This window comes from Triturus cristatus, chromosome 9, assembly GCF_964204655.1.
Source record: "Triturus cristatus chromosome 9, aTriCri1.1, whole genome shotgun sequence".
Lineage (NCBI taxonomy): Eukaryota > Metazoa > Chordata > Amphibia > Caudata > Salamandridae > Triturus > Triturus cristatus.
This window is the reverse complement of record NC_140592.1, coordinates 647,852,644-647,877,201: the sequence shown is the minus strand read 5'-3', so window position 1 is coordinate 647,877,201 and position 24,558 is coordinate 647,852,644. Positions and strand designations below refer to the sequence as shown.

Below are 24,558 nucleotides of genomic sequence, written 5' to 3'. Positions count from 1 at the left end.
TCGAACACTCCCTTTGGCTCCACCCCTCCTTCCAGTGCCGCCTCCTTCGCAGCAAATCTCCATTCTCCCGGCCCCGCCTTTTTTTTTTTTTTTTAGAGCCGCACGTGAAGCAAGCGTTCAGACGAGTGCGATCTATAGGCCACGCCCTTTTACAACCTTCCTCAGAGCGGGCTTCTTTCAAGCCCGCCCACTACCATTAAAGGCAACGCCTCGTTTACCTCCGAATTCAGTTTCTTCATTCAATGCTCCGCCTTCCCCCTCGAAGCCACGCCCGGAGCCCGCCCTCTGGCTTGTGCTACCTTGAACCTGGCGATCGTGGGCACACTGAAAGGAGGTGGTGTTGGCACCCTGACGGGACGTCGGAAGCCCAGCATGTCCCGGAGGAAGCAAGGCAGCAACCCGCAGCACCGCAGTTCCCTCACGGGTTCGTAGCATGGTGGTGTCGCAGAGGGGGCGTGGACAGGCCGGACATTGCGAGGGGGCGCGTCAGATAACGTAGGGAAGGGTTGAGGGGTACATATAAGTTATTTTCACTTGGGTAACGAGATTTGTTTACCAACCCCTCTTTGTCCTTTATTTGGCTGATATGCTGTCATGCAGCGATACCTACCACTAACTGCCCAAGACTCCTTCCAGAGTGAGTAGCACCTGACACGTGTCCTGGGTGCCGATAGATCGTTGTATCGTGCCCTCGGTGTAGAATGAAGTGATGTGTTTCAGAATTTCGACTGTTCCCTTTATTCAGATCGAGCGCGCTGTATATCTAGAGTTTATTTATGCATATGTATGAATTAAGCTACACCAGTGCCTGATTTAGGTCGAGTGTGACCTGAAATGAAACAGCGCCTGCTGTCTGACCTCTTACTCCGGTGATCGTATCGACGCTGACACGCGTCCTCTGAAGAGGGTTCTTGCTGTTAACGCGAGAGAGAGCAGGGATGCAGTTCACGGAGGAGAGCTACTTTACACACATGTACTTTAAGGAGTTATCCGAAGAGAGGTTTTAAAATGTTTTTTCAGACCTGATTTAGCCTAATTCAACTTTCAAGTCTTTCAAATTGTAATTTGCATATTTTCTGGAAGATTGTTCCAGAGGCCAATTGCATTTTGTGCATTTCTACCAAGAGGAGTAAGTGGTCTCTTAACGCTTGTGTAGAGCCTTTATTGTTGACATGGTATACATTGAGTTGTTTAGGTTGACAGCCATGTTGGAGATATGCGTGTTTCTCATAAAGAGGTAGTCAGGAAGAGTGAACATGGTGGTCGAATTGATGGATGTTAGTTACTGATTGGTGATCTGAATGTGTCCTCCATACGGAGTGATCTCAATCAGACCACCAGTGTTTTGGTAAATAGTGATGTAAATGAGATGATTCCAGCAGCTTTACCTCACAATGTGCGGTCAAGAGAGGGTTTATAAAATACTGAGTGGCAGAGTCCTCTATCTTGGGGTGCAGTAAAGTCGAATTGACATTTTGAGTTCATAGAGGTGATATTTTTAAGTGTATTAAAAGGAGGGGACTTTTGCAACTTTTTGGAAGATATACCAACAAATGCTGAGTAGGAGACTATTGCTGTCGATGTGTCATTGGTTAGTGTGTTGAAAGGCATAACAGTGCCTTGGTGTCATTGTGTGGTGCACGATCAGTGATAAAACAGTTGTCACACTTGTGATACAGTATTATTAACACGTAATATGTATGTCAGTCACCTGATGGTGCTCGTTGAGAATTATTAGCACACTGTTTCCCTTTAAATGCATGGTGTCCTTGCAGTGTTATAAACGCACAGTGCTATTTGTGTCATTCCATAGTGTGTATGTATATGATAACAGCCCACTCAGTGGATCACAGCCCATGCACACACAGTGGATGATCCTCAGAACATTGAATGTGTTTAGGATTCATAACATAACCCGCCAGCGTATGAATCTGTTTTTGCATGATGTTTGTGTGTCTGCATACAATAATATTTACAGAGTGTGCCCCTGTCATTGCCTGGTGTGTATTTAACGATTTATACATTTACATGTAGTGTACGTGCGAGTGCTTGCATCAGTGCAGATTGTATGTACATTAACGTGGTCATACGTTTTCACACCTTTTTGTTCGCTGGAGTACCGAAATAATACGTACACAGTCTTACTACCTAGTCAGTGTGTGTCTCTGAGCATTAACTGAGGGTGTGATTTTTGTGTTTCAATTGTTCAAAGGAAACAAAACACATCTCGAGAGCTCCTGTCACCCATGGGCCCTTCCATTCTCAAATGAGGTGTACATCTCCCATGATAACAATTTAAGAGAGGCCCTGAGTAGTTCATTTTCATCAACAAAAACGTTTACAGGCGATTCTTCATATGTTGATGAAATGCTCATGTATGCCTGCGCTCTTTTTACACGTGGCGTTCCTAAACATCCGCCTACATCAATCAGCCTGCCTTCAAATGCGGCTCAGCCCAAAATATGGCTGAGTTAAGACAGCAAACGTGTATGTGAATGGGCCCATCTTGGGAGAAGAGAACCTCTATACTTGTGCTCTTCCTCCTAAATCCGTATACAGGTTATGAGAGCAGCGGTGTTTTTGGTTTGCATACAGTAATATAAACACGGTGTAGCTACACCTGTGTTGCCACGGTGTCTCTGCACCCGTATTTCACCACATGGCATGAGTCCATCTCAATACACACTCTGTCTATATATACACTCTGATTTTGTGTGTGCATTGTATTAGGCACAGTGTGTGTGTGTCCCACAGTGTAAACACACAGTGTGCGCACTTGGAACTCACTATGGCATGTTTTTACTACCATATATGCATGCACCTGCCTTATTATCACGTGGTTTGCATTGTAATACACCTTTGTCTCGGCATGGTAGCTGTACGGTAGTTGCAAGCACATGCTGCGTGTTTACGACGCCGTCACCACTTGGCGTGCGCGAAGTTTCTAAAAGACGCACGCCGTGCGTGATCCCGTGTCCCTGCCTATTGTGCGTGTAGCAGAATAAACCCATGGTGCTCGTGCAGCAGTAAAACCCGCCGATGTGTTCAGGCACCCGCCATGCGCCTCGTGCGCAACTGGATGGACCTTCCGGAAGAGAGGTCTGCTCGATGCCCTGCTCGTGAGTAAGAATCTAGTTCCTTATCTAATCTGAGCAGCACGGGAGGGGGACCTTGGCCATGTGTCCGTGTCTGAAGCAAGGACCGGGGCAGGGACTGGGGGAGGAGGCCCTCCGAAGAAGGAGGTGGAAAGAGGAGGGGCCAGTGCTCTGGTTCTTGAGATGCGGAGCCGAGAAACAAGAACAGGAGAAGGCTGTAGTGGCGCAGGGATATACTAATTTGAGACACGGACTCGTGGACTGGGGGCCACGAAGAGGGTAATTGGAAGAGGAGGTCTATGCATTGGAAGAGCGAGGGGAGTTTATAGAGGAGAACGAGGGACACGGTGCCCGAGGGAGAAATTTGACGAGGAATACCGGCTCAGACAGTTGGGGAGAAAATGGGTTGATGCACCGAGAAGAGTTGGGGGCAGGGCTAGACAGGAGGAGAGGTAGGTTGGTGACGGAGTGGTTGGATGGCGATGGAAGAACTGGAAATGACCACGTGTCTGTCACGTAATACTTCCTGACTTTTAAATCAACCTCACTTTGCATTCTTTTACTTGCAGTTTCACTTCCTCAATTATTAGCATGGACGTAAATGTCTACGCTTGAGAAGTGGTACTTGGTACACCTACTGGGCAGAAGAAAGAGTGGTGCGGTAACTGAGATGCGAGGGAAGGGAGTAGCAGAGCTAGAAGAAGTATAAATGACACAGCTGTTAAACGGATCCACCCAGGTGGGGAGTTTCAGCCTGTCTTGTTCCCACAGCAAATAAGAGTAGCCGTGCCGGGGCTTATAGTTACATTTCCCATTACATTTATGTGTCCACAAGTCCCTGGCAGACTAGAATATTTATGATTTGGGATTAGTTGACATCTATGTAGTTAGGTGTGTGCACTGAATGTCGTGGGATTCAGTAGGATGAGGGTAAGAACTACATAAACCATAATAATAATAAGAAGAGGGGGATTGGGAAAAGTAGAAGCAAGTGTGTACGTCTCTTGGGAAAAGTCAGCAGGGACATGAACAGTGGAGGAACAAGGGTTAAATGGTCTGGGGCAATAAAGACGGGAACTAGAGACTTACAGAGGGGGATGGATGCAGTTATGGGGAGAAGGGAGTGGAGTAGAAATGCTCGGCCTAGGAAGATTGGCGCATAAACCAGTGGAAGAGAATTCTGCACAGGAGCGGGACATAAGATGTCCAGGTCACCCCAACCTCGCAGTTCTTGAGTGCCATTACTTCTGGCATGTGATTTGTAGTCACAAATTTGATTTCAGCACCTCTGCTCTGGAAACGTTTCCTCTTCCATTCAGAAGATGGGGAAGAGATGCACACCCATGCACGTTAGTAAACTGGTGGAGGAACTGGTAGGAGCCCACTATGGGTACAGTGACCGGGGTGGATGGCAGTAAGAAGTGCCATATGCATACCAGGTGAGGAGGAATACAAGGGATGGGCCACGGTACAGGGATTAAGTGGAGAGAGAGAGCGAGCGCAATTCAGTTTGACGCGCAGGCCAGGAATTGATTGGCATGTGCAGTGGAAATGGAGCTGCAGAAATTGGGGTAAATAATGAGGGGCAGGTGGAGGATAGTGAGCAGCAGTGTGCACTGTGGAGAAGGAAGTGGAGTACAGTAATGAAGGAAGTAGAGCTGGGTGAAGTTAATGATGATTCAGAGGAAGAGGGAGTAGATGACGTATGAAAGATAGGATATATGCCCCGCAGAGGAGTGTCTGATGGTTGAGAGCTCCACCCTGTCAGAATAATTCTCCTCCGCAAAAGCAGGGGACAGTGAAGTGAATTGTCTGTTGCACTATTTGTGCAGTTATTTGTTTGACATAGGCGTTGGTGGAAGGGCTTAGTGATGTGCTGATGATTGGATGCAGGGGTGGTTATAGTGATGAAAAGGGTTTTATGTTAGCTTTGTCATGACTGTTGTGGCTAATCTGATCCAGTATGTTTGGTCCAAGGCTGTTATGGGCAGGGCCACTGGAATTCTGCGATACTATGGCGGCAGCATTTTTTGCATAATGATGGATTTGATATTTTTGCTACATAATCCATCATTGTATGTATAATCCGCAGATTTTAACATAAAAAAAGTTTCTCGCTCAAACTGATCAAAAGTTACTGAAAACGCAGTGACATGTTCATGCACAGTCAATGGTGCTTTGCAATGGTTAACTAGTCAATCTTTCAGTTGCTTATTTGCATTTGGTTGTTAAACTGGTACTAATGAGGTGAAATCTTTTCCCAGACAGTATTACCATGTGTAAAAATGGCAAAATGATGAAGAAATACATCAAAAATGTGCAGCATTATGCAGAAAAAATGATGTAGAAATACAATACAAAATGTGCAGCATTATGCAGAATAATTTGTCTTTAGTTGCTGCATAATTTGGTCAACCCTGTCGCATAATTCAGCGCTACCCTGCCGTATAATTCTAGTGGCCCTGGTTATGGTTCATTGATAGCAAAATACTGTTTGCTGGGCACTTGTGTTGCGATTGGGTATATGACCTGTTAGTTGTGGCACACTTAGACTGTCTTGCATTCCCTTGGTAGTTGTCAGTGGTATACATACGTGTATTCTTGGTTGACTCTGGTATTAGTTGGTGGTATGATCCTGTTGCTTTGACCTACAACCGTCGTACACATAACTATGCAATACAAGGTAGTTCTTTGGCATGACGGACATGTTATATCAAACAAAATATTTTATAGATGAAATACTGTAGTCTCTACAGTAGCTGTCTTTTTCATTTTCCACAATTTCGAAGCCCATGTTAAAAACACGTGTCTCTTCTGGTGACATACATAGTCACAGTCTGATGCTTCCCACTACTCTCCGCTGTTTTTGGCAGGTCTCCTACCATAACGCAAAACTTTTTTCTTCTTTGAGTTTGGTGTTGTGGGAGAGGCTGTCTCTCAGTCTACTCTCAGGACACTACAATAGCAAATTCTATCTTCAGAGAATTAGTGGCTGGTCTGTGTCGACCAGTCTCCATTTCCAGCATGCGGTCACTCCGCATGCATTTGGCTAGTGCTTATTATGATGTGGGTCTTTTTTTTTATCTTTTCTTGATGTCATTTTTTTCACAGTTAGTAAATCTTACAATTTAAAGTTGTGACCAAATGATTAGTAACATTTTGCTCGATTTATATATGTTTTTGTTTGTCCTTATTTTTTGTGCAGTTACCACCTTGATATGATGTGAAAAAAATGGTTGTGCTTACTATTAAACTACAAGGGTTAGATGCCACCAACAAAGCCAAAAAAATAATCACACACCTGACAGTACACGGGTTCTAGATTCTCTTCAGAAGGTGGAAACATCATACTGTGTGTATTCTGTATTTAGAGGCTTTGCATACTGCCTGTTGTAACCCTGTCGGTTCAAGCAGGTCTTTTTACAGCCTTCCCGTTAGAGTGTCTGGACCATATCCGGCACTAGATAGAGATTAAGGACGGATTTAACACATCGGCCCGTGGCACAGAATCTGGGCTTCTTTAAAAGTGCAGGGGATCTGAAACATTGGCATCACCATGGTTCAACCCAACAGATCTATCCAGCCAAGGCAGAACAGAGCATCTTCACCAGGGAACATGAGACACATGTAGGCCATATTATTACACTTCCTGTCAGAGCTGGAGATCTCATTTTACACCATCATGTAAGTGGCTTAAATTCTGTACTAGGATTTCTACGTCCTCCTGCAAATGAGATGCGTTTGAAAACCCAAGAAGACCATACTATGGTTCCTTGACTGTCTTTTCACCTCCCTGCCCAATACATCCCCAGAAGCAGGGCGCCTCTTTCGTTGTCTGCTCTGTGGGCCAAGTGCAGCTTGGCAGGACTCGGTGACAGATGATCCCTGGAGAGCCTGTGGGGTTCTGGCTCAAGTACAGGCTTTCCCAATGCTGCCTGTTTACGACTTCAGGTACTGAGGCCAGTCTCCTGGCGAGCGCCCAGCTCTGATCTGCAACACCTGCTTTCCGCCCGGGCTGGTCCTGCGGTGGCGTGCCTGAGCACACCTTTGGCAGGCCTTGCTGTCTGACAGTTGAGGACTTGACGGGCAGAGCCTGTGAAGGTGTGTTCCTGCCCATGGACACAAACAAGTCCAATGTGAGAATCTTCCTCGCTGTCTCACCGGCACATTTTTCCACCACACCCAGGCAGGTGTGCGGGGAGGGGGTGTCCATGGAGCCAATGCTTTCCTTGTCTCCTGGCCAGCAACCATCGCTGTTTTTTTTTTTTTTTTATGGTAAACGTGTTCACTTCCTGTACAGCTCGAGAGTCCAGGTTTCTCTTTAAAATGTAGGTCTTTTGTTTCTTATGCTTTGCACAAACACTTTAAACCTTTTGCCGAGCAACCTATGAAGTCTTGTGTGTTTCTGTCCATTTTTAAAGAATAAAAAGTCAGACTATATCGGTTCTAAGTGGTGATGTTAGTGCTCAGCATGTCCCCTCTGCCCAGTGGCTAATCTTCAATCTGTAATATATTGAAGTACCGCTGATGATGCCAGAGGATTGGTTTATCCCGGGACACATAGATTAATACCCTACACAGATTTACCAGATCCAGTTGTAATTGCACTGAGTGATGACCCCCATCTAGCTCTGCCAGTTTCATTGTCACAGTCTGATTGGTCCATATGCAACATAAAGTGATGATGCCACATGAAATCGATGGCTGGTGATATGGGAGTCTCCTTCTGATGTCATTGTGAAATGATAGTGATGTGAAATGAATGGTAGCACGGAAAGGCCAAGCAACAAGTGTCCATGGTAGTACTGTCATATCTATGAAACTTCCCCCACGCGACGGAAGGTCATTATCCATGGCTCCTTGGCATAGAATGCCCTAAAATAGGCTGAATTATGTTGTCAGGTGGTTTCTGGCCAACTCACAACAGACTCCTCAACGTCTGCACACTGGGGATCCTTTATAATCTACCAGCAGAAGAGGCTGCTCGAATCTCACCACCCCTTCACCGCAGGGCCTGATTTATGAACAGCCCTTCATTTATATACCAAATACAATGACATCTGAAATTTAGTTGCTGTCTGATATCTAACTAGCAACAAGTGTGCCAAGAATCACATGAGATGGTGAACTTTTCAATCAGAGAGGCAGGGATGCCAGTTGTGATGGCTTTTGGGATGATGCAGCTGTCCTTGATGATTCTGTGAGCAGCAAGGGCATGTGATCTTGTTTTGTGAGGTGATTATCTGTATTGTAAAAACAAAGTATGCAAATAAATGAATTGGATGCAAAATAACATACACAAGTGAGTAAAAAACATTGCCAATGCTAATAGAGCTAATAGTACCTCTTTAGTCATTGACTAATTTAGGCACTTAGTAATTCATTATACACGCACTTTGTCACTCATATATCCATTGATTCACCCACTGACCTTTCTTCCATCCACTTAAAATCCACAATAAAAAAACAAGCATATAGACGGTAAATTAAACAAAAGTGCAAAAAGGGAAACCTCCACCACCTGAACTCAGTGGGCATCACCTTACAATACCAAAATAAAATTAAACGTACGAGCGGGTAGCCGTCTTGTAGAAGTATCATACATATTGCATTGTTTCACCTTTTAAAAAATGGAAAGTCGAAGGACTGGTCACCAGCTGAAACAGTGAAGTGCATTAATTTTCAGGTAGATTTGTGCATGTGATATGGCAAAATGCCTTTACTCACAGGGCAACACCGCTAGTGGCAAAAATGGTCGAACTAACTTCCCCATGTCGTGTACTATCATATGGGGAAACAGAATGTGAATGACACTTGACCAGACAGAAGAGGGCTTGCCCCAAGACCCTCTGTGGATGTTTGTACGTTTGTAGAGTTTTTTTTTTTTATCATTGTAAGATTTATCATACAACTACTTCTGCCAGGCTCGCCTAAGAGAATCTAGTAAGGATTATCAGAATGCAAATCCTCTGCCTCTAGGGTTTGTCAAAAGAAGTTACTAGTATCAAAAACATGGTTTACTACAGTAATCTGTGAGATTCCATGTATCAAAATAAGTGCCTGTATGGAGATTTTAAGACAGTGTAATACCAATCTTTGGTAAAAGGTTATTGCCCTATTCAGGTCTAAACTCTTGAGTGGAGCGCTCTACGTTCTAAGGATATCTCTATTACCTGCCATTCACTAAGGCTTTTTATTTCCTTGTAGTGCATATTAGTGCCGCAGTTGCCTGGCTTTAGTCACTTTTGGGAGCCATCTTGAGGTCATGCTACCCGTCATGTGTTTTAATTATTTTAACTGTTTTCACCTTTGATTTAGTTCAACTGTGTTTTCTCCAGTACTGCTCCCTGGCAGGGAAGCCTTCCAAAAGGGAGTATAGCTGCTGGTGCTCTAGTTTTCTCTTATTTTGCCACCCGTTTTCAGTGTCTACACACCATAGCCATGCCCCCTTTAGATATGGGCTACCTAATGTTGCAATCTGGGCATCCTCGATTGGTCTAAACTTCTGAGTCATGCGCTCTATGCTCTGAGGATACCGCTGTTACCTGCCATTCACAAAGGCTTTATATTTCCTTGTAGTGCGTATTAGTGCTGCAGTTGCCTGCCTCCAGTCCCCTTTGGAAGCCATCTTGAGGTCGGGATACCCATCATGTATTTTAATTGTTCTCATCTTTGATTAAGTTTAACTTTGGTATTGCCAGTACTCCTCCCTGGCAGGGAAGCCTTACAGGAGGGAAGGGAGGTGCTGGGCTCTAGTTTGTTCTTATTATGCACCCCCGTTTTTGACGGCGGTGGCAAGCTGTAGCCACGCCCCCTTTAGATGTAAGCTACTTAATGGTGCTATCTGACACGCCTAAGGCAAGCCCGTCTGTGCCTGTCGGCGCCAGAATGACACCAGGGCCTAGGAGGTCTGGCCTGGAGGCCTTAGCAGTCAAGCAGTACTCGTCCCTGGAACTTTGGTAGATAGCATGTACGATCCCTCATGCTTGCCACCAGACACTTGATGTGAATGGTAAAGTCCTAGTGTGTGAGGGCTGTGACTTTGCGCTCCTGGGCGTATCAACCTCTGGCCTTATGGTGGGTGCCAGGATGCAGTCTGTTTTAACCTGTGTGTGACCATCTCATGTTCCTTCTAAAGCCCTTTTCTATTCCCTTATCTGTCGCTCCCAGGCAAAGCATAAGCTCAAATTATTAGATTTTATCTCTGACTATGCACCAAGTGCAGTTTTTCTGCCTGAAACTTGGCTCGCTGAAAACTCTGATCCGTACATTCTAATAGCTATCTGTTCAGGTTATGCAATAGTAAGTTTAGACAGACAAGCCCAACGGGGTGGGGGCATCGCTATTATTTTTCAACAGTCCTTGTGTAATTTCACAGATTTAACTGTAGCTGGCTGCGAGTTGGCTTCTTTACCCTGGCTTGTTTGAGTAATTTTACGATCTCTGGGATCTTGATTTATCGACTGCCAGGTCCAGCTTCTAGCTTTATTCCCTCATTGGCTAACGTTTTGACCCCGCTGATTCTACACTACTCCAATTTTACCTTGGTAGGGGACCTCGATCTTCATTTTGAGGACACATCATGCCCTTGGACCAAGGCACTAGTCGTGGATTTAGCAGCCCTTCAGCTACCGCAGCTAGTCTCCTGGCTGACACATAGGTGTGGGTATACGCTTGACTCAATTTTTTCATAATTTTAAGTGAACTAGTGGTTGACACTCTCCCTTCCCCATGCCTCTCGTATGGTCTGATCCCCTTCCAGGTCATCCAAACACAAAACTCTTTCTAAAGCTAATTCTGGTCAGAAGTTTAGATCCAGGAAATGGGCTATGGATACTCCCATTAATTGCACGAATGTTTTGGCTGAGAATCGCCCCAAACTCGATTGTTGTATCACCATTGCTAATACTCAAGTTGATGCTTGGATATCTAGAGCCCTGGACTCAATTGCACCAGTTGTTGAGAGGGTAGCATGCAGAACCAAACCCATGGTGGACTGGTTCAATGAGGAAGAAGCAGTGCTCAGAAAGAACTGCAGGTGTTGTGAGCACTTATGGCACAGAGACTTTGCTCAGGCCAGTCGGGATATGTACCAGTCAGCCATAAAAAGTTATCATAGTCTTATCAGGCAGGTGCGACCGGAAGTTTATACCAATAAAATTGAGAGGGCTCAGAACTCTTCTAGAGGCAATTTCTCTAGTGTTAAAGCTTTGTCCGTGTAGGATTGAGTTTCCGCTTCGACCCCCTACCCTTTTAGAAAACACTCTAGCTAAATTTTTCACGGACAAAGTAGCATTCACCTATTCCTCCTTCCCATAGGCTGCTAGAAATGCTTCTTGCCTCGATGTTTGGTTTGTGCGTTCTACAGACTGTAACAGATTACTTCAGTTTAAACAATTAAGCTTGATGAGTAACAGTCTTGCATGTTCTCGGTTAAGTTAAGTCTGGCTCTCCCTCCTATCCGGCCACTCCTGCCATCTTGGAGCATGGAGCGGATGAGCTTCTCCCTGTATTTAGGGAGCTTCTTTATAACTCTTGCTTGGCCCAAAACCAGTTGAGATGGAAAGATATTTCTGTGGTTCGCTTCTTAGCCTTTTCTTGATCCCACTTAACCTGAGAGCTATAGGCCGATTTCTCTTTTTCCTTTCCTTTCGAAAGTGGTTGAAAAATACATCAATTGTCAGCTCTCAGGGTTTATTGAGGAAAATAATCTACTGCATAGAACTCAGTCGGGTTTTAGACCTCAGTAGAGTACTGAGTTGGCTCTTTTGCTTGCCTCTGAGTCCATGCACCAGATTATGGATAGGGGTGACACTGCAGCTCTGCTGTTGATGAATCTGGGTACGGCCTTCAACACTGTATCTCACAGCCGCTTATTAGAGCAGCTGTGGGAAAACGGGATCGATCATAGGGCTCTGAAATGGTTGGTGTCCTTTCTGCAGGGCCACACTTTTCAGATCCTACAGAAGCCTTTTTGCTCACAGGCTGTTCCACTGTCCCAGGGGGTGCCACAGAGTTCCTCGTTGAGCCACACTTGTTCAACATTACTGGATGATATGGCGTTGTTTTAATATCATATCATATGCCAATGATACTAAGCTGATTTTCATCCAATTGCAGAATTCTGCGGCTGCCACACTGAGGGCTTGCCTGACCGAGGTAGCTCGGACGATTAGGCCGGGTGTCTTAGTGGACTAATGTGTACACTGTAGGGTGTTTGACCTCATGGTCACAAGTTCAAATCCTGGCAGGTCTGCTCATCCTTTCATCCTTCTGGGGTCGATAAAATGAGCACCATTGAGTTGGGTAGTAATAAACATCTGTTCTTCAGTGCCAAGATACCCTTCTTGGTGAACTGCTCTTCTGACGTTTTTTTACAGCTTCTAGCTTAGTTGCATCTCTCTGTTGATCTGATGGACTTCTTCCATCAACCACGGTTATCCGCTATGCCTGGAGAAACTCTCCATTCAGATATTTTCTGTTTTGCTTTGTGGTCGTAGTTTTTATCACCTTTGTTATTTTTACATATTACAATGATATCGATGCAAGTGATGCATTCCCTGCTAAGTTCACAGGGGATAAATGAATTCCCTTATAAATCCCTGGAAATACACAGACATTGGCTGGTGCTTATGCTTAACTGAAGTTGTTATACCTTCTCTCAGCACCTAGGATGCTAAAGTGAACTCAGCAGATTGATGCACCTACGGCAGAGATCTGGGTGGGGCCTTGTGAAACCGAATGCCTGCCTTCTCTTTCAGAGCTGGAAATATCGCATCTTGTCGAGAATAGACAACTATGAAACTGTTATCTTTTTGTGTGTAGGTCGTTTCTTAGACTTGATCCAGCCCTCTCCCAGTACAACTTGGAAGCAGGCATGCTTTGTGCAGTTGTATTGCCCATCTTAAATTCCCTTTGAACTCCCACAGTCTGCAATGAGTGTTAATTACTGGACCGCTCAACCATGGACTTGTGCAGACTTCTCGCCCTTACCCTCCACGATCTTCATGGGGTCTATGAAAGGTGCCATTGGACCTGGTCATCCCATGGACCTGTGCAATTCAGCTCTCTTGGGTGTTGGAACTAGGCCGTTTAGTTTCCCTGCCCTCACAGCAGATGGGTGACTCTCTCTGGGCTCTTACATCTATTCTCTGAGCACGGCCCTTGCCCTGGAGAGAGAGTCTTCTAGAAGCCCCCGAACGAAAAGGTGCGGCTTTGTTTCGACCTTTGTGTTGGGCGGTTCACCTGGGTTCAGGTAGCCTCGCTTCCCTCCAATTTGTTGGCAGCTGGGCACTGAGTGGGCGGTTCCACCCGGGCCGGACCAGAACACTCTTTTGTCTGAGCGCTAGCAATGCAGCTGTGTCCCGCTGCCCTCCCGCCCAGCCCCAAGACACTGGGTGTTTGTTCTGGAAGGTTTATCATCTCGATCCATCTTGTTATGATGAGTGCGTCGAACGCCTAAAGGCCATTCTGGTGGCCGGCTGCCAAGAATGCGCGAGCAGGCCCACACCTAGCCCCACCTGCGCCAGCTGCTCCCTTGTTCTCAGGCTTGTGGGCTTCACAGTAGAAGTGGTGTGGCCAGGCTCCAAGCGGCCGTTGGTGATGGCGAGGCAGCACCTTGTCGTTCAGAGCCGGGGACTCCCGCCCAGGGAGGGGCAGCTAGCCTCTGTTCCCACAGGTGCACAGCACAGCTGCGGGCACACGTCGGCACCCACGGGTCTGATGTGCGGTCCAGCTTAAGGACATTTCTCGCCGTGCTTTGACATTAGACAAATTAAGTCTGAAGTAGAAACGGTACTCAAGGAGTTAAATACGTGCAGCTGCCAATCTTCAGAAGAGACGTGGTGGAGGAAGCTCATTCGTGTTTTTCAGTCTCAGCCTGGACAGACTCGAAAACGCCATAGAAATAAAAAGGTAAAGTTAGGCACCAAGCAGTGTGCGATTTGAGAGGAGGGAAAGCTGCGTACTTTGGGTATGCCCTGCCGCCATGTTTTTAGAGGATAATAAGGAAAAAAAGATGAGGACTGAAAGGCCAGGCTATGCACATGATTCCCATAGGAGTTCTGCTCTTAAATAAGTGGGACACTCGCAGCACCACAGCCCTCTCCATAAGGCTACTGTCGGATGATCTGGGAGAGGAGGCCTTCTTCTCCCCATTGGTTGTGGTTGTGATTGTGAGATGGCTTTCCGTTGCCTCCTCCCTCCCAAGGAAATTGGCAGGAAGTGTGATGAGCGTGTTACACTTGTGCCCTGAACATTTTGCACTCTGGACCAAGGGTGAACAGTGAGACTTTTCAGGGTACATAAGCAGATAGTATAATACTTTTGCCACTCATGAAGTCAGTCAGTCATTGTGTGAGGAAGCATAGAACCTGTGTTAAAAGCTTGTGTCACATGGATGACTATTGAAAGAGGACTTCATCTTACAGTGCCATCAGTGTACCACTTTTCGTGGGATCTGAAAATCAAGCCTAAAGATGATATAGCTATCGGTGTCCACTACAAAATCAGTGCATTTATTGCATTTGCAGTTTTCTTTTTTCTGTATTGTGCAGATACACCACCAATAAGAGAAAGTGCTGTGTATGTGTGTGTGTGTGTGTGTATATATATATATTCACTGAAAAAACCATAGGTTTCACACACGTTATAGTTAGGAATTAGCATTTAAAAAACCTTGCAAATTCCCTAAAAAAACCATAGGTTTCACACATGTTATAGTTAGCGGAAATTTTACTGATAAAAAAACAATGAAATTCCCCCGTTATAGTTACTGCAGGCAACTATAACTCACGCGACCGCAATCCTCTGCTGATGCCAATACTGTATTTAGACACTTATTTGCCCATGTCTTCTTCCATACATTTTTAGCTATACATATATTACAAATATTTTTTTTTCATAAAGACACATATGTCATCAGCAGAAGATTGCGGTCGCGTGAGTTATAGTTGCCTGCAGTAACTATAACGGGGGAATTTCATTGGTTTTTTATCAGTAAAATTTCCGCTAACTATAACATGTGTGAAACCTATGGTTTTTTCAGTGAATTTGCAAGGTTTTTTAAATGCTAATTCCTAACTATAACGTGTGTGAAACCTATGGTTTTTTCAGTGAATTTGTACGTTTTTTTAAATGCTAAGTTACTTTACGCCATTCGTGGCGTGCGCGCCCACTTAACGCAGTTAGTTCTGTGCGCGCACAGTGAGCACGCGGTGCGCTTCGCGCACCGCGCGCCCACTTTACGCAGTTAGTGCCATGCACGCACGGTGGGCACGCGGTGCGCTACGCGCACCGCGTGCCCACGTTACGCTAGATGGGCCATGTACGCACGATGCGCTTCGCGCACCGTGCGCACATGGAGGACATATGATGCACTTCGTTTTGAAAGGTAATATTTTAATTTTTCGTATATTTTATAAGCCATGCACAAATGGTGCCCTTCGGGCACCATTTGCACACGGGGTGGAGAGAGTGTGGATAATTTTTTTATTTATTTTTTTTAAAAATTTTAGTTTATCTCAGCTGTGATAAGCCATGCTCAATTGGTGGCCTTCGGCCACCAATTGCACACGGGGTGGAGAGAGTGTGGATGATTTTTTTTTTTTTAATTATTTTTTACCGTACGCGTACGGTAAGCGTAATCTGCGAAATTACCGAAAAAAAAAAATTCCGTTTTTGGCCTTGGGGGATCTTTGGGGACTCCCTCAACATGCCTATGTGTGTGGGAGCTGTCTAAACAGCCCCTTTACATGTTTTTGGGCTTTAAATTTTAAAAATCACTCTCAGTGCGAGAGAGAAAATGGCGGCCGCCGCTTCCTGGTTTCGGCCGATTCGAATGTTTACTAAGATCTAAGAGCCAATCAAAATCGCGCTCGCGCACGCCACCGTACGCGTACGGTAAGCGTACCGTAAGCGCACCGTAAGCTGGCTCAGATATATATATTGATTTAAAGTCTATTTTCTCAGAATCTACTGAACAGATTTACACCAAACCTACAAAAGGCACTTCCTTGACCTGAGGACTACCTCTCTGCCAAATTTCTAGTAATTCTGTTCAGCCGTTCGGGCTGTAGCCCTGTCTAAAGGTCCTATGGAAAAATGCATGGGAAAAACGCGTTTTGGGACCCCCCTTTTATCTCAGCCCCCGCTTGACGAATCCCCCCGAGACTTTCAGGGTAGGAGCGGAGCGTAGCGCCCCACCTATTTTGAAAAATTCGCGAGGATTCGTCGACCGGCGCAAAAGTTATTCAAAATAGAATGTTGCGGATTTCCTATGGAAACGTGGTCCTAACTATAACTACCTACTGGCGACCGCCAGTAGGTAATATATATATATATATATATATATATATATATATATATATATTACCTACTGGCGGTCGCCAGTAGGTAGTTATAGTTAGGACCACGTTTCCATAGGAAAACCTCAACATTCTATTTTGAATAACTTTGGCGCCGGTCGACGAATCCTCGCGAATTTCTCAAAATAGGTGGGGCGCTACGCTCCGCTCCTACCCTGAAAGTCTCGGGGGGGATCCGTCAAGCGGGGGCTGAGATAAAAGGGGGGTCCCAAAACGCGTTTTTCCCATGCATTTTTCCATAGGACCTTTAGAACGAGCTACAGCCCGAACGGCTGAACAGAATTACTCAAAATTTGGCAGAGAGGTAGTCCCTAGGTCAAGGAAGTGCCTTTTGTAGGTTTGGTGTAAATCTGTTCAGTAGATTCTGAGAAAATAGCCTTTAAATCAATATATATATATCTGAGCCCGCTTACGGTACGCTTACCGTACGCTTACGGTAAGCGTACGGTGGCGTGCGCGAGCGCGATTCTGATTGGCTCTTAGATCTTAGTAAACATTCGAATCGGCCGAAACCAGGAAGCGGCGGCCGCCATTTTGTGTATTTCACTCTGAAAAAAAAGAGTGAAAACAAGGAAAGGGGGCAATGAGGAGAGTTACAGACCCCCTAACATTTGTAAGGGGGTCAAAGAAGGACAGAAAAGTACAAAAAAAACATTTATTGATTTTAAAAAAAATCACGGGGTACGCGTACGGTAAGCTTGCGGTAAGCGTACGGTTGAAAAAAAAAATGAAAATCAGATTTAAGTGTTTAGATATTAGGGGGCTCTAAAAAGAGCCAGACCCCCTAACATTTGTAAGGGGGTCAAAGAAGGACAGAAAAGTACAAAAAGCACATTTATTGATTTTAAAAAAAATCACGGGGTACGCGTACGGTAAGCTTACGGTAAGCGTACGGTAAAAAAAAAAAAATGAAAATCAGATTTAAGTGTTTAGATATTAGGGGGCCGTTGTGTTTATGAAATGATTTTTTAGTGGTACCTACAAGTAAGTACCGATGCAGAGTCTAAGGTTCAAGAGGAAGACTCTGTTCCCTTCATCATTGAAGTGCACACCATCTCCTCTATAAATGTCTTGCATGTCATAACGCAAGTTGTTGTGGTAAATGGCACCCATACCATAGTCACGGAGGAAAGCAGAAACAGATTTGTTGACGTGCTTTCTTGCTTTGTCATCGCACCGCGTGCCCACCGTGCGTGCGTGCGTGCGTGCACGGCACTAACTGCGTAAAGTGCGCGCACGGTGCGCGAAGCGCACCGTGCGCGCACGGAACGAACTGCGTTAAGTGGGCGCGCACGCCACGAATGGCATAAAGTAACTTAGCATTTAAAAAACCGTACAAATTCACTGAAAAAACCATAGGTTTCACACACGTTATAGTTAGGAATTAGCATTTAAAAAACCTTGCAAATTCACTGAAAAAACCATAGGTTTCACACATGTTATAGTTAGCGGAAATTTTACTGATAAAAAAACCAATGAAATTCCCCCGTTATAGTTAGTGCAGGCAACTATAACTCACGCGACCGCAATCTTCTGCTGATGACATATGTGTCTTTATGAAAAAAAAATATTTGTAATATATGTATAGCTAAAAATGTATGGAAGAAGACATGGGCAAATAAGTGTCTAAATACAGTATTAGCATCAGCAGAGGATTGCGGTCGCGTGAGTTATAGTTGCCTGCACTAACTATAACGGGGGAATTTCATTGGTTTTTTATCAGTAAAATTTCCGCTAACTATAACATGTGTGAAACCTATGGTTTTTTCAGTGAATATATATATATATATATTTTATATAACAAGAGACGCCGCACTCTGGAACCAGTTTGTTCTTGGGCTTTGTATAAATAAAGCTTTGAAAATAACTGGTTCCAGAGTGCGGCGTCTCTTGTTATAAAATTGAACTTGGCCTGGGTTTGGCCCTACGCTCGCACCCGCTGCTGTGCGATCCGGCACTAAACCCCATTGCTACAAAAAAAAAATATATATATATATATCTCCAGAATACACAACGTCTGTAGTATATCCTAGTAAAATCCATCTTTCTGCGTTAAACTACAGGTAGTCTGTGCTGAAATGGAATGAAAGATGAGAGCTGACCTGCCTTACTGTAAATGATGATGGTAGTGTCCAGATCGGCAGTATTTATTATATATTTGGTTCCGGGAAAGAAGAACATGGTAGATATTGCCTTTTTGGTAGAACAACCAGCAGCAGGTGGTCATGAACTATTTGTGCCTCAAAAGGGAGATCAGTTTAACGTTTTAATGGTGCTAATGCAGGTAGTTTCTTTCATGTGGGATAGCCACCTCGCTCCTTGTATACATGGACCTCTTCAACTTCCATGTGGTAACCTAATGTCTTCTGGGCATTGTAGGCTTTCTTTGCTTTCATTCACCTAATTAGACCTAGCAACAATGATGTGAAAGTTAGACCCCAATGACTGGGGATTTGGTGTCTAATCTGGAATTAGAGGGCAGTCTGATATCGCACATATTCAGTGTTTTAAGTGGAAAGAAAAAGATGGATGCTCTTTAAAAGTGACGTGGCCATAGAAACATAACAGGTGAGGCCTATGTTATTGTGGGCATGAGTCGTGTTCTTGTGCTCCTATCAGTGTTTTCTGTCAGTGCAGTCAGATAGATCACACAAAAGAAAACACATAAACTGAGATAACAGGGACATATTGGCTTTACCAAAGCTTGATAACACAGAATAATTTATTTTACTCCCATTTTTCATTGAACTCCATTTTCCTTTGCAGTCTTACGTAGTCACCAATGTCCTTTCTCTCCACACATTTTTCTGTAGTTCATCCATTTACATGTCTCCCTCGTCTCCATCGTTGTCCGGTCACTCTCTTCCTCTGCATGTCCTGAGTGCATATAGAGCGAGCTGCACCTCCAGCCGCCTGCCTCTGGTGTGTTGGGAGGCACGTGTACAAATGGGCTTACCAGAAGGTTGGTTCTCTGAAAGGCGAGTAGCATTAGGGCTGTCAGCCATGTGTCTGAGCTCTACACCCTGGCAATCATAGAGGTGGCTCTTTAGTAGTGGGGGCGGTGTGGAAAGGCAGGAACGGCCGCCATGTTGCCCTTCTCTAAGCTATGAGGAGAAGGGGAGTGGTTTACTCTTTCATGCTGTAGAGAGGTGAGTGCAAGTGACCTTTCTCATTAAACATTCAAACTGAATACTCTTCCTATATTTTGCATTTTAGAAGACGAGAGCGAGATGGAAGCAGTAACAGCAGCCATGTGGGAGAAGCCGGGCAACTTCCCAGGGCAAAGTGACCTCCTCACCTGTGGGCAGTGCCGATGCACCTTTCCACTCCGTCACATCCTGTCGTTCATTGAGCACAAACGAATGCAGTGTGACCCCTCAAAATACTGCCAGGACCGCAGGAGCCGGGACCGCAGTCCCTCACCAATCAGCGATATGACTGAGCTGTCTCCCCTGCTGTCTGATACAGAGTCCAAGACACGGGGGCTTGGGCACCTGGTGAAGAGAGAGATTTCAGTACAAAGTGAGTACCTGCACGTATTGGGTGAAGTGGCGCTTTTGACTTAAGACAGTAGTGTACAAAATGCCTCTTTAATGTGCCGCTCCCCCATCTTATCGCCTTAAACATATGTCTTGAGATTGTACACGTTTGCGCCCTGGGCCAAGACGGGGAAAGACACCCCACATATGAATATAAGTAATATGGTATTTATATATAGAGCTTCATGTCATGGTGCTGCTGAGATACTAATCAGTGGCCTCCAATTCGCAGTAAATTGCAGTGGCAATCTTTAACTCGCTTTGCATTGTCCTCTGAGCATACCTCCCCTGATACCTCTCAAAGGAACTCCTGTGTCCTCCCCCGAGTTCATCTTTCACTCTCGCCTTTCCTACAGCTAGGAACTTTGCACTTTTCTCTCTCATGTATGATATCAAAGTGCCACGTCCATAGCCGTACAGCTTGAACTTTAACCACAATATCCCCTCTTGCGTCAATGTGTGCACTATTGTGTAGCTCTACATAACCATTTTTACAAAAATGTGCTACTTTCCCGAGCGATCCGGTAAGTACAGTTGTTAATTAAGCATACGTTCTTGCCTCTCTGGTATCGGCACTGTAGCATCCAGTTGCCTGTCCCTCACATGTAATCTCACAGCTCGTGTCACAATTTTGTTTTGTCATGGGCGACCATGGGTCTTGCATGTGCACCACGACCTAGGCCTGTCTGACGAATTGCGCTGTTGGTCTGGGAGTGGCACCCAAAGCACTACCCTCATAAGTGGGAAATGGTTACTGCCCTTACCAAAGAGTAAGTATCAGAGGCATAGTGATGTTTTAGTAAGGATGATCAGAAGTGTGACCAGGCCTTTTTATCTGTGTCACTGGAGTGGGGTCCCCAGGCCCACTTATGTACAATTCTACTGCTGTGTGCTTAATTCATCCATGAATAGCATGTAGCGCTGTGCAGAGCATGTATATGTGACTTTTAGTGGACCATGGATGCCTGTGGGTTCCATATTGGAAGCCCAGGACCTTGAGGAAGGCATGCAGAGGTTGAATGAGCCCTTCGGACAAATTTGTGTATTGCTACATTTGTGAGAGCTAGATGGGGCACACAAAAGAGGAAGGGAGAGCCAGGCTCACCTGTGCACTTCAAAAGGGTACTTTGATTCTGGAAAGGTTACTGGTCAGTGGGCCCTGGGCACATCTCAGGGAGAGGATGGGGCTGTAAAGGGAATAATAAAGAGTAGGGCTGGGGGACTTTGTGCCTTTTGATAGGGGCATATGAATGCGCTGACCTCTAGGTGTGAGCCTCTAGTCACTTCTGTGGCCTGCATTGTGGGGGTCTTCACGAGTGGTGTCGTTCCCGCTGATACAGGTTGCTTCCTAGATAAAGAAAACAATAGAGTAATGGGCACTTCAAAGTGAGTCCCACATCCCCACAACACAAACTTTCAAGACTAAGACAATAAATCACATCTGTGTATGGAAAGAGATTATAAAAAGCGTAGCTTGATCTGCCCAAACTTGTCAAACCGCAGCTGTACATCAGCGTGGAGAAGCTCTGCACAAGTTCTACCTGTTACGCCCCGGACTGGGGACAAAAGATATGCTAGTGTCCCTGTTGGATGAAGGAACATCACCCAGGAGAATCAAGACCACTTGCCTGGAGGCACCAGCATTTGTTTACCTGCCGTGACTAAAGGACCCTGTGAGGAGTAGGAGAGTGCCCTGAGGAAGTGAGGTCCAGTCGGGATCTTCTCAAGTGAATCCCTGAAATAGAGTGTTAGATTTTGGTACACATTGGGATCACCGCTTCTGTCCCTCCTGTTAACCCCATCATGTATGCCAGGTATGTGCTGCAGTGAAAATTAAGGGCCATCACCCTAGTGCATCGCTGTACCACAAAGTAGGCTTTACCCTGTGCCGTACTGTTGCCTGGAGGGGCTGTCCCCCTGTGTGTCGCTGTTCGTGACCACTGTATTCCAAATCAGGGCCACAGTGAAGAGAGGGGCCCATCACCCCAGAGCTGCATGCTATTGTGAAGAGTTGTGTGTTGCGACCTATGGAAGCAGAGCATTGATTCAACCACCCAAACTCTGAAGCACCCAAGACCTGCCGCCGGACTCTGGAAGGCTTACCGCATGACCAGAGGAGAGCCCCGGACTCCTGCTGTCTCGCTCACAGCACCCAGACTTCTGCTTACCATTGACATGCATCTGGACCTTCCTTACTTCCACACCAACAAGAGTGGGTAAGACTGAAACCAGGACACTGGGGCTCTATGAGAACTTGCCCTGACTGAAGCACTTCAATGCTGAGATACTTTGACTTTTTAAAAGCTGTTGTGGAACTTCTACGGCTTAAATAAATAGTTGTGTGCATGGACGATCATCTTCAGTGATGAAAGTTGGGCAGATCTGATGGTAGTCCTATGAAAGAGCTTTATTCGTTTTGGTGACTACTGGCAAATTGGCAAATAATTGTATGGACGCACCGTTTGCTTTTGTGCAACCTGGATCTGCACTGAATATCCTGCAAAAAAATCTATGAAATGTGGTTTAGAAGTTCCAACCCATCTCAGCTGTTCACCTGGCCCCTGAGGTACTCCTGCTTAAACCATCTCCGAAATATTGGTGATGACTGCTGCGAAATGCAACTAGTCTTATGTCAGCACTGTTTCCTTGTATGCCTCCTGGTGCTGCAATGTGTGGCCAAAAACGTAAGAACATTTTGTATAGAAGTTCCAACATATCTCGGGTGTATGCCAGACAGCATTAAATGCTCTTGCCTGATTCTTATCGATGCTCTGATTTATATTTTGTGACTTAAGTAAAACCTTTTTCCTCCATTCTTCTAATTGAGGTTGAGCATTTGTCAATGAATGATGACTAAGATTATAACTTTGCACTTTGGCGAACGCATACAGAAAAGGGCAAACCACAATTTGCAACATTCAAGATCACTTTATACTTGCCAAGTTTAAAAGGAATCCAAAATGTCCGAAAGTCTGTGCACCTGAAGACTTATACACCGACTGGCGAGGATATAGTGGTATTGCTCTTGAACTGGGTAAAGGATGCCAATTCTGGGTTGATGCTAAACAGAGCAGCTTTAGAGTGGTACAAAGTTACAGGGCCAGTAACTTGGGACTGCATTATTATTTATTATATTAATGAATTGCCTGAAGTAGGAACCCATATTTTGTGAACGTTGCTGATGACCCAAATTTGGGGAAAATAATGAACACTCTGAGAATAAGAAAACTACAAAAGGGTTTAAAGAAGTTGGAAAGCTGCAGGGGTGCAAAAGGGGTGAAATGTAACTTAAGTTATGTGACAGCGTGCTAGTAAGACACCCCAAATAATTAAAAATGTTTACATCTCAAGTTATTACTTAGAACATTTTACTTCAAAAGAAAAGTTCAAAATAGTAAAAAAAATTAGACATCCCAAAAACGAGTGAAAATGTCACAAGATATTATTCGAAAAACAGAAATACAAAAAGGGGTAGAAAAGCAACACTGTGGGTGCACGGTTTTCCAGATGCTAAAAGCTGATGTGACGAGAGAGAACTGGTTGAAATGGGAAGCAGGAAAAATGAAAACGGGGGTTTTGGCAGGCACCTCCAAAACGAATAAAGACATGGGGAAGTAAGAACAAATAAATCTGGTGAAGTAATGCAGTGACTATAGAGGAAAAATCCAAAAACTAACATTTAATAAACTTAAAGTGTAAAATTCAAAGCAAATAGTATTAGGAAATAAATATTTGTAGCAAAAAAGTACACAGACTAATTGTTTATAGAACTGGGTGAATTTCTGATAGCTTTTAGTATGCCAAGTTTCAGAGAATCTCTTTCCTCCCAGTCTCTGAAGGATCCCAATTTGTGAAAATGAGGACCCTCTCCCTAAGACTTGAGCATACTGATCGGCTACCTCACTAACCAACTTCTCTTAGCCTTTCCCAGGACCTGAGAAGTTTGAGTTGTTGGTCCCTGACAGCACTTTGCCTCCCCAAAGCTATGAGAGCTTTGACTTTTTCAAGCTACAAAAGTTCTCACCATCCACCCACACCCCAATCTTAAATCTTGGTTTCCCCTCCTCAGTCTCAGAGAGTTCGGCTCTACTCCCATCACTCATAATAACTGTCCCCCCTGCAGATGAAAGTTGAATCTTTAATCATATTCTTCATTATATATTCTGCCTGGTTTTTCATAGCGGATCAAGACTTGATGCCGTGCAGCTGCCTAGGGCAAGGCTTCCCACGGGTGCTCTGGCTCCGAGAGTCTTCCTGTATTGTTTGCTTCATTGGCTGCATGAGTATTCAAGAGGCGAAGTGGCGTTTTTTCTATTTTTTTACCTCCTGTTGGCTAGGATCTTACAAGCCCAGATTATTTTCCTAATTCCGGGGTGTGATTGGTCTGACGGGGCAACTAGGTGTTAAGTTGCTTGTAGGCGACTTCAGGTTCAGTGTTCCAAAATGTTTTTAAGGTGCTTGTACTGATACCTTATAGTCTGTAAGATACTCTTCTATATAATCTTCTGAGTCTGAAATTTGTCTGGCTGTGTTATGGTTCGTTTTGTAGCATTTTTGAGA

The 24,558-nt window shown here is 44.9% G+C and overlaps 1 protein-coding gene across 6 annotated transcripts in view; it reads left to right on the top strand.

The window, feature by feature from the left end:
- Positions 1–230: 230 nt before the first annotated feature.
- Positions 231–24,558, top strand: part of LOC146798433 (B-cell lymphoma/leukemia 11B-like) — a 65,908-nt gene continuing 41,580 nt past the window's right edge. The window contains exons 1-2 of one of the 6 annotated variants that reach the window (XM_085625706.1): positions 231–424; positions 19,676–19,981. In XM_085625706.1, coding sequence (XP_085481832.1) covers positions 373–424; positions 19,676–19,981 — 358 coding nt within the window. In that variant the 5' untranslated portion in view covers positions 231–372. Of the gene's footprint in view, positions 425–507; positions 638–2,962; positions 3,124–3,254; positions 3,375–13,771; positions 14,010–19,675; positions 19,982–24,558 lie in introns of those variants that run through there. The other 5 variants (XM_085625702.1, XM_085625701.1, XM_085625704.1 and 2 more) reach the window with 5 other exon arrangements.